Genomic DNA, 11,015 nt, shown 5'->3' with positions numbered 1-11,015 from the left:
GCCAGCCATGTGACTGTCTACATCATGATAAGGTCACCAGCCAAGATAGAGCAGAGCCATGTGGTTGCTGTTTAAAACATATATATATATATATATATATATATATATATATATATATGTAAATATATATATTTACAATAGTTACATACACATATACACAGAGTTGAATCCAAGTTACAAACACATAAACGCAGAATTAAGGCTAGCTATATTCACACATATAGGGTTAAATCCATGTCACATGCATATACACACTTAGATATATTAAACAGGAGTTGAGTAAATAAGAAGGAAGGGAGGAGCAGTGTGTGCTGAGCAAGACAAAGCAGACATGCTTTATTTGTCAGAACATGATCAAAATATCATACAACACGCTAGAGGTTGTGAATAAGGTTTGCTGGGAAATTAAGCCAGAAACCCTGGCTCGGGTCACTCAGGGGCAGTCATGGAGGTTGCGGCTGAGGATGGCTCTGCTCGTGTCTACTAGAATTCATGCAGCCCAAAGAAGAGCTTTTGAGGGAAAAGTCGTTTCCTCCCCCACATCATCTGTGAGACTTAGGTATCTGGAGTTTCAGGTGTCATCACCTAGTGGTCCTCAGGGGTCAGCCTTCCTCTTTGGCACCTCCTCCTCCTTCCCAGGCAGCTGCTGTACCAGGAAGTCACCAGCCGGTCCTGTCCTCTCTTTAGTGTCTCCTGGAGTTGTAGTGACAAGGAGAGCCCTTTGTTTTCTGCGGAGAGATTCTGGCTGAGGAACCTGGGGAGGACACCTGAGCTCAGGGCAGGATCTTCACGTAATGTCTTCTGAGTCCCAGTGCAGGTTGGCAACAGCACCTACGTTCAGAAAGCCCTGGGTTCGGGGCGCTGGAGCGCCAAATGCAGAGTCACAGAGGAGGCAGGGAGTGCCTGTAGTGAGCATGTGTGAGGAAACATGCATGTATTCCCACACGAGTAAATCAAAGATCATAAGAAAAAGGTGTGTTAGTGAATAGACCATGCTGTTTTCTTTGGCAACAAGGAAGGGGATGCCAAAGGCCATTGTTTATCTGCTGAGCAAACAGGTGAAAGGTCATAGAAGTGAGGCATGAATAAATATCAAAGCAGTCAGCGGAAGAGGAACAAAGTGTGGACTCCCTGCTAGAAGCCTCTGATCCTCTGTGTCTCCTGAGTTCTCTGTGTCTACGTTGTCCTCTGTGAATAGAGGCCAGGCTCACTTTAGCACAGACTGTATGTGCCTGTCCTCTTCCAAGCCATGTGGCTCTACCTGGTGGTTCTCCTGGGCCTGTGGAAACTCCTGCGCTTGTACAGGGAGAGGAAGGTGGTGAGCCATCTCCAAGACAAGCATGTCTTCATCACGGGCTGTGACTCGGGCTTTGGGAACCTGCTGGCCAGACAGCTGGACAGGAGAGGCATGAGGGTGCTGGCTGCATGTCTGACAGAAAATGGAGCTGAGGAGCTGAGGAGCAAGACATCAGACAGGCTGGAGACGGTGATCCTCGATGTCACCAAGACAGAGAGTATTGTGGCAGCCACTCAGTGGGTGAAGGAGCGTGTTGGCAACAGAGGTACCATTGAGATTCCTGTGTGTGTCTTGGTTTGTGTCTCTGTGTGAAGGGAATGCCTGTGTAGCCCTGAAAAGATTCCCAATGGGCGTGGGGTGGAATTTTAGTGTCTACAGACTCTTCCCCTCTCCAGCATGTCAGGACTTCCTCTTCCTCCTACATTTGGTCCTTCAAGCTCTCTACTCTTGGTCAGCTGGTGTCCTGTGTCATTTCATGTCCACACTTCTGTCTGTCCTCTTCTGTCACTGTATGCAGAAAGGCTGCACTGTTGGCTGTTGAGTGCCAGGTTAGAGACAGTGAGGAGGTTGGGGCCCTGGCTCTGTGTGAAGCTGGCTGGGCATGGGTCAGATGCATCTCCACTCTCAGTACTGGACCCTGGTCTCACCTTCCACCTGGGATCCTTTATGGGGAGCCAAGGTCATTGCCATGCTTAAGGGTAACACCCCACCCTGGAGGAATGCCTTAGTTCAGTCAAATCTAGGAAGGGTTTCTCTCTCTCACACTCACACTTCCTGCTCTATTCTTTCTTCTCTCCCTTTCTGTCTCCCTTTCACTGTTTGTGTGCGTATGAAAATAATTAATTAATTAATTAAAAAATCTATTGAAAACATGTTTATTGTTCTAAACACTAGAGCATATGAATCCACAATTAATACACAATTTACTATTTAGTGGATAAAACTAGTAACAGTTGGATCTGTACCGATTAATACATGTGAATTCTTTTCAGTTTAAATGGTGAACAATTTTTGACACTTGAAGATTTATTCAAATATAGTATTCAAATAATTAAAATAGTTTGCCCAGTAATAAAACCCAACTAGTTTTACAATACCTTGGCTTTGGATATTGGAATAGTTTCATTTGGTTGTGTTTATTTGTGTTGGGTTTTGAGTTCAGGTCTTGGTATGGAGGAGGCCATGATCTGATGTTTCTCTTCCTCAGCCTGCTTTGTGCTGGGATTTCAGTCATGTACCATACTCAGATTGTTTCCTATATTTGTTGTCATAAGCAATGTCTTGGGAAACTTCTGCTTAATTCAGAGTATACAGCATGTTTCATTTTGGAAACAAGAAATAAAATATGTTTTTCCATATTTTTAACAAATTCTTTTTCATTTGTTTCTGGTTTGGGGGTTGTATTTTGTTTAGTTGTTTGGTTGGTTTTGGGTTTTTGTTGTTGTTGTTTTGTTTTTTTAAACAAGGTTTGTCTGTGTGCTCATGGCTGTCCTGGAACTTGGATTGTAGACCAGGCTGGCCTTGAACTCACAGAGATCCACCTGCCTCTGCCTCTGACGTGCACTTAAAGAAGTGGGCCAGCATGCCTGGAAACTTTTTTTTTCATAAAATATATTTCCATCATGTTTTCCCTTTCCTCAACACCTTCCAGATCCTCCCCATATCTTTACACACCCAATTTCATATTCCTTCTCTCTCTTTCTCTCTCTCTCTCTCTCTCTCTCTCTCTCTCTCTCTCTCTCTCTCTCTCTCACACACACACACACACACACACATAAATTAAAATAAAAACAAAATAAAAAACCAAAATGAAAATCAAGAAATAAACAGAAACCCAAAACAAACAAAATACGTAAACACATCAACATGAAAGATCCCTAAAAATAAGTACTTGGAGTTCATTTTGTGTTAGCAAGTACTTCTGGGCATGAGGCTCCAATGTCACTGCAGTGGAGAAAACTGTTGTTCCCTTTGCCAGCAGGTATCACTTACAAATTGCTTCTTGGTTAGAGGTGGGACCATGTGTCCACTGCCCCTTCTCAGTGCTGGGTCACTGTCTAGAACCTGATCAGGTCTTACGTGTGCCGCCAAAAACCTCTGTGAGTTTATGTGTGCCTCAGTCCTGTTGTGTCCACAAGACAGTTAATTGAAGTCTTCCATCACCTCTGGCTCTTCACTCTCCACACATCCTTATCTTCAAAGAACCCTGAGCCTTGAGGTGAGGGCTTTGATGAAGATTTCCTTTTAGGACTGAGTGCTCCAAAGTCTGTCACTCTCTGCACATTGTCCAGTCATGTGACTCTGTGCTCATTCCCATCTATTGCAAGACCAATGTCTTCTGATGAGTGCTGTGCAAGGCACTGGTCTATGTGTGTAGTGATAATGTATTAAGACACATTTTACAGTATATTCCTTGAGCAGAATAATGTTCTTAGGTTTTCCCAAGGCCCATGACCTACCTGGTCTGATGTTTCTGACTCCTACACAGAGTCAGGTATGGCTCCATCTCATAGAGTGGCCTTCAATCTAATCAGAAAGTGCCAGTTACTCCAGGTCATTTGTGCCTCTACTGCGCAGTAGATCTTACAGGCAGATCACAGTTGTAGGTCACAGGGTTTGTAGCTGGGTGATCCTGGTGATTGCCTTTCCCTCTGGGAGTGCACAGAGTGTTTTCTGGCACCTTGATTGTGAATCAGTAGGGGTGAAGCTGTTGGTTGGGCACCTGCTCAACCTCTCCCTGCTCGATGACATAACTATCATCTTCAGCAATATGTCCTTACTATCAGGTTGTGGAGAACAATGAGTGGCCTTGGCAATAGCCTGTGATGGGGGTTGGGAGTGTGGTTCCATGGAGACCTTTTGACCAATGACTCAACGGGATGTAACCCATTACTGGCATTGATTTTTACCTGGTGGCATAAGATGTCTAGGTCAGAGATCATCTCCCCATCCTATGGTGACTCCATTTAAATTCCTTTCACATATGTATGTATTTTAGGAAGTTTCTATAAAAATAGATTTCCATAGAGCTTCTCAAAACAAAACAAAACAAGACTAAAAAAAAAAACTTGATGAAAGAATATGGGTCTCCATGAGAATAAAACATGCTTTTCAGCCAAGGGTCCATATGTCATATTGGGCCAACTTTTTAAATCAACAAATGCCATGCTTAATGTCAATAAATGACTCTCCAATGCACCTTGCACAGAAATTGATAGTGTGGATATGGTGTTTAGTTGTAAGCCTTCCTGAGTGGGTATTTGAGGATCCAGGACCTAAAGAACAAAGGGGATGAGGAAGGGCAGTCTGTAAGTGAGGGTCAAGAAAGGGCACCCTTTTCTGGGGTTGGAGTGGAGCCTCAGTGCTGTTGGTGATCAGCAAGCATTGTCTCCTCTCTTTCCTGTCCCTGGGTTTTGCAAGAATTTAAGGAGAGCTGCTCAATACTGATGCTAGACCTCATAAGAACAGCTTCATCAGGGCCATAAACATAGCACTGTTTTTGAAAAACTCACCAGTCAAGGCCACATTTGTTTTTTTCTGTAGGTGGAGAGCTTTTCTCCAGGTCCCGCCGAGCCCCGGCAGTCCAACAACCCACTTGTAAAATAAACACACAGACGCTTATATTATTTACAAACTGTATGGCCGTGGCAGGCTTCTTGCTAACTGTTCTTATATCTTAAATTAGCCCATTTCTATAAATCTGTACCTTGCCCTGTGGCTCGTGGCTTACCGGCATCTTCACATGCTGCTTGTCATGGCGGCAGCTGGCAGCTTCTCTCTGCCTCAGCCTTCCACTTCCCAGAATTCTCCTCTCTCCTTGTCCCACCTATACTTCCTGCCTGGCCACTGGCCAATCAGTGTTTTATTTATACAGAACGATATCCACAGCAACCTAGTTACACTCGGACATTAATTTTGCCCTTTCTTTCTTTTCTTTTGTATGTTCCCCTGTTGCCTCTCTCCTAGTCCTTCCGTTTTTCTGTCTCTCTTTGCCATTTGAAAGACAAATGCAGCAGTGTGAGTTAGTCAGTATTCTATTTTTCTGGAGGAACACCACAACCATGGCTGTTCTTATAAAGGAAACCCTTTATTTGGGGCTGGCTTTCTGTTACATAGATTTAGTCCATTATTAGCATGTCAGGTAGGTAGTCTGGAGACACACAGACAGACATGGTGCAGGAGAAGGAGCTGGGAGTTCCACATCCAGATCAGTTCTACATGTCTCATTCCAGACAGCAGGAAGAGTGAGACTCTGGTCTGGCTGGAGCTTTGAAACCCCATAGCCCAACCACCCCCAGTGACACACTTCCTCCAACAAGGCCACACCCACGCCCACATAGCCACGCCTCCTAATCCCTTTCAAGTAGTACTGTTCTCCAAAGGCCAAGCTTTCAAATCTATGAGTCTAAGGGTCACAAGTGAAAGAATAAAATGTCTTCAAGGATGGAAATAATGTGTAAAAAAAATCATAGTTTTATGATCTCCAGATACACAGAGCCGCACCATGTTTTCAAAATCTGTTCTTAAAACTAACAAGTTAGAAAATGACTGTTTCTTGCTTCTCATCAGGCATTGGGGCCATGAAGCCTTCAAGGAGAAGGGTATCCATGCTGTGAGCTTAGAGTCTCTAGGATGGGATCCCCAGCCCATATGATAACATACTCTTCTTCATTGTTTCCTACTTTCCAGTATACACTTGTCTAAGTGTTCTTACCTATTTGAATACATATTTCATTCAGAACTATAGCTATTTTATGTGACTCTGTCTTCTTCCCACTTTCTCCAGGACTCTGGGGCCTGGTCAACAATGCGGGCATTTCCATCCCCACGGCTCCCAATCAATGGCTGAACAAGCAGGAATTTGCAAAGATACTGGATGTGAACCTGTTGGGCATGATCGAGGTGACTCTGAACATGCTGCCTTTAGTGAGGAAGGCAAGGGGCCGTGTGGTCAACGTTTCCAGTATCTTGGGCCGAGTGTCCTTCCTTGGCGGTGGTTATTGCATCTCCAAGTATGGTGTAGAGGCCTTCTCAGACTCCCTCAGGTAATGGACAGGGATGGGGGTACCTGAGGGAAGTTTTGGCAGGGGTGTATTTAATCATGGCCTTTAGTATCCCATCATGAAGAAGATACTCTCTGTTTTAGGGGCTCTGTCATCTTCTCTTCATTGATTGATCCATTCACAAGTGCATTTCCAAGTCTCTGTAGAGGGCAAGACTGAGACCTGAGTTCATCTTGTCCTGTCATATTTGGGGGAGGAAACTGGGGGACATTACTGAGGTAAAATAGCATCTTTGAGTATATTGGGTCAAGAATCCAGCCCCATGAGTTCTATGATGATAAACATGTTTTTGAGTGGGGCTGAACATCTCATTCAAATTGAGAGATAGATATCAGGCCCCTGTAGAGTCCACAATCAACACATTTCATGAAACAGAAATGTTTTGACCTGAACTAAAGACTATGGCAACCGAGAGAGTGAGAGCGGAGACTGAGAAGAACTGCGACCTTCCCTTGGAGTAGCCATGGCTCAATCAGCTGTGTGGACCATGGTAGTCCTCAGATTTGTCAGGGTCCTGTAGCAGGAATGGGCTGAAGCAGAGTAAAGGTTGAACATAGAAACCTGGAACCTGTATGTGTCGGTGGATTCTCTTTGGGGAAAGGACAGACCAGATATGGAAGGAAGATGGTCACCAGGTGAGTTGAGGTAGACTTGTGGAGAGCCTGAGGGCACTGGACAGTATTTATTTCATGCTGTTGGCAATATAAACCTTCAAAGCAATTGAATCAGAAGAGTCACTTGGGGCAGGTACATACCTGGATGCAGGGAACAGGGAGGCTGTGAATGTGAGGAAGTGGCAGGCAGGGTCTCTGAAGACACCTGCAGGAACAAAGAGAGAGATGTCCTGAGTGCTTCCTGGGACAGTGGGGTGGACTGAGACTCAGGAGTGAGGTGGAGGTGACTCGGGCAAGATGGTGACCCTTTGCATCTGCAGTTCATGGAGAGAGGTCTTAATGGTGTCATAGAACAGAAACCCTAGTTTTAGGCCAGTGAGCTACACACAACAAACCCTTAGTGTGACATTCAAAGCACAGACGCAATGCCCTCATCACAGTTTCATCCCCATCTGTTACATACACCAGATCCGCAACTGTGACCTCTCCTCACCACAGGCTCATGTTGGCACGTCACTGTACTCTTATTGTGAGTTCTTTTACAGATAATCATCTGAAGTTCTTGATGTCTGTCTGTCTTGCAGGAGGGAGCTCTCCTATTTTGGGGTGAAGGTGGCTATTATAGAGCCTGGTTTCTTCAAAACTGATATAACCAATAGTGACAGGCATTTATCAAATACAAAGATGGTGTGGGACCAGGCCAGCTCAGAAGTCAAAGAGATCTATGGCGAGAACTTCCTGGCATCAAGTAAGTGAGCTGTGAAGACCCAACAGAGTCTAGTCCTGAATCCGTATTCTCCTGTTCATTCTGCCAATACGAACACATTGCTCTTACACTTCAAAGGAAGGGAATTTAGACCCATGTCCTTTGGTGGGTGGGTATTTGCTCATAAAAAGTGTTCTTGACTTTGAGAACAATGTACTCTGTTCTTTCTGAACCTCTCATCATCATGAAGCTGTGAGTGAGGTCAGGGATGGGAGGAGGAGGAATTAGACAGCCTTTCTATGAGCTGAGACAAAGATGTGGGTATGCATGGTTCTTCCTTGAAGCTGGGTTCCCCTGAGGACCTGGGCCAGGCTAGGCTTGGGCATGGCTTCTGATGTGGGATCATGGGGTCAAGAGAAACTTTCCTCTAACTTGGACTAGAGCAGGAGAGGTGTAGGTGAACAGCAGGTGAATTACTTCTCTCTCTGCACAGATCTCTCAATGCTAAAGTCATTGGACCGAAAGTGTAATGAGGACCTCTCCTTGGTGACGGACTGCATGGAGCACGCGCTGACTTCCTGTCACCCTCGCACTCGATACTCAGCTGGTTGGGATGCCAAGCTCTTCTACCTCCCCATGAGCTACCTGCCTACCTTTCTTGTGGATGCCATGATCTACTGGACATCCATAAAGCCTGACAAAGCTCTGTGAAGCTTATATTTGTTTCTGTAGCTGGGGGTATGTAAGTGTAGTGTGAGAGAGCAGATCCTAAAAAGGAAGAAGATTCTTGGGATCAGTACAACCTTTTCATTGGGAGGGGAGGGGCATCCACAGGTGCCTGTTTTCTTTTCTTGGTATGAACATAGTGGACATAGAGCCACAGGGAAAACTACAGTGTATAAACAGTGATTCTGATTTTGGATGAAAATAGAAAGTGAACTTCCATGTCTCAGGGTCATCCATTTTACTTATCTTCTCTTTAAACATTTGTATTTATATTTGTCTATGCATGTGTGTTGGTATTCCATGGGAGTAATAGTTCCGGTATGGAACAGGTTTTTTGTGTCCCCTAGAACAGGAGTTACAGGCAGTTGTGAGATACCTAACTGTGGACCTGGGATTCTCTAGAGAGAAGAACAATTTGTGATCTCTAGAGAGAAGAAAATGCTCTACCAGCTCTACCAGATTAGTCCATATGTAATTTTTTAAGTATATTTTCAGTTAGTTAGTTTGAGACAAGATCTCACTACGTCACACAGGTACATCATTATCTTCTGAATCTCTCGCCTCGTTTCAGCACATCTGTCTTTGGTGTGAAACTCCATAGAAAGGACAGACACACAGACACATGTACAGAAAAGCTGGCATCCAGTGGCCGGCGTGTGCTCTGATGGAGCCTCAGCTGCTTCTGCTGCGACCTGCCTCCTCAGCATGTCTGTCAGGAGCAGCAAAGGGGAAGGGGCTGGCAAGTCTGCAGGAGGACTGAAGGCAGCCGTCTCAGGCTGGGACCTCCAGGAAGCTGCAGTGGCGAGTTTTTGCCACACTGTTCACTTATCCATAGACACCGAAACCTGTGCCAGAGAAAGAAGGCTTTGCCAATTCTGACCCTTATTCATGTAGGGAAAGGCTTTACCAATTTGCATGTGTCTGAGACCTTGGTCCTTGTGTTGGTGGTGGCCAGGTCAACAGAATACACTCACTCAGGGCTTCTTCCTCCTCTGTATTGCTTCATGATTTCTGATGCTGGGATTATGAAGGTGTGCCACCAAGCCATGCTGTTGCTTTATACATAATCAATACATACAAACACTATTATTACACATGATATTATAATAGCATGTAATAGTTCAAGCAATTCATCATAAAACTCACAATGAGTGTTGATTCCAGCATCGGATTACTGAAGGAATCAGGTGTCCAAGATGGAAAGCAGCTAAGAGTCTCCAAATGCTCCTGTGTGGTTCATTCAGGTCAGCCCATGTTCTCCTTGGAAAGAGAACAAGACAGTGCATGGTGGGTCACTCCAGCAATGTTAGCGTTCTGCAAAGATAACAGGAGAATCTTTGTGAGTGGAAGGCAGGTCTGAACCTGAAAACTCATGGATTCACACTCCCTGTACAGCCACATGGACACACACACACACACACACACACACACACACACAGAGAGAGAGACAGAGAGACAGAGAGACAGAGAGAGAGACACACACACACACACACACAGAGAGAGAGAGAGAGAGAGAGAGAGAGAGAGAGAGAGAGACAGAGAGATATTTCACAAATACCTTTACACCCAAATCACATTCTAGTAATATCAAAGAATTTCTCTTGTGGTCTGTGAGGACGCTGATCAGGAGGTTTGCACCATCTGAGAAGTTCTTTCTGGAGCATTATGGAAGTATAAGTGTACAAGTTGTTGACCTCCCCTCCCCCATGCGGGGCTCCACTAGGGGAAGGGGCAGGCCCAGCACCTAGGACAGATCTCTGGCTCTAAGCTTGGGTAATGGTCAGGGCTTCATGATGTGACTGAGCAAAGTGTAATGGGAAGGAAGTGTCCTGTGAAGTGGTCCAGGTCCATGTGCTCCACGCTTGGAGAAGCCTGCTGTTCTCCTCCTTCCAGACTTCTTTGGTGAGTCAAGACTGGCGTCTACTCAGGGGACCTGTGAGGGCCTCTTCAGATGCTGCCAGAGGCTGTCTCACTCAATCCCTTTGCTGAGGGTTACACTCTATATGCCCCAAACTCATGTCTTGCTCATTCCCTGCATGAGGAGTACATTGTAGAAACTCGTGTCTCCACCCATGAATCTCAGCCATTAGAACACGATATTCCTTCATTTCTGGGTCCCCAGTTAAGACTGAACAAGGGCTGCATGTGGGCAGGACTGGAAAAGGCTTCCACAGTGGCCTGTTCCCCACCCTTTGCATCACTGATTCTAGACTCCATCCCTCCCCTCCCTGCATGCAGAAGAAAGAGTGGGGTGGGTGGGGATGCCCTGGCCTTCACTGGAGAAGTGCTTCTCACCTGGCTGAGCTACACTCCTCTGGAGTCTTGATCCCAGGAGATGGTTCAGCTCAGATTCTGCCTCAGCACTGCAGCCCAGAGATCAGACAGCTGGAGTGTTGAGACACTCACAAGTTCAGCCCTGGAATGGGACAAGGAGCCCCCTACCCAGGACACTGAAGAGGACCACTGGGCACTGTCAGTTGTTCTGTGCAGGAATCTCAGTGGAGGGATGGATGGACTGGGGGAAGCTCCACAGGACAGGGAGGTGTCTCTGAGGATTTCTCTTCAGTCCCGTGACTCCATGTGAGGGAGTCACACCCAGACTCCTATTC

The 11,015-nt window shown here is 45.7% G+C and overlaps 1 protein-coding gene across 1 annotated transcript; it reads left to right on the top strand.

Moving 5' to 3' along the window:
• The first annotated feature begins 1,091 nt into the window (after nt 1-1,091).
• Nucleotides 1,092-8,638, top strand: LOC114704782 (retinol dehydrogenase 16-like). The gene is made up of 4 exons (XM_028886204.2): nt 1,092-1,562; nt 6,084-6,342; nt 7,559-7,722; nt 8,174-8,638. Exons 1-4 carry the CDS (start codon nt 1,250-1,252, stop codon nt 8,389-8,391), a joined length of 954 nt encoding a protein of 317 aa, XP_028742037.1. The 5' UTR covers nt 1,092-1,249; the 3' UTR covers nt 8,392-8,638.
• Nucleotides 8,639-11,015: the final 2,377 nt, after the last annotated feature.

Source organism: Peromyscus leucopus, chromosome 18 (assembly GCF_004664715.2).
Source record: "Peromyscus leucopus breed LL Stock chromosome 18, UCI_PerLeu_2.1, whole genome shotgun sequence".
Classification (NCBI taxonomy): domain Eukaryota; kingdom Metazoa; phylum Chordata; class Mammalia; order Rodentia; family Cricetidae; genus Peromyscus; species Peromyscus leucopus.
Note: the sequence above shows the minus strand (reverse complement) of the source record. Positions and strands in the feature narration are given on the sequence as shown.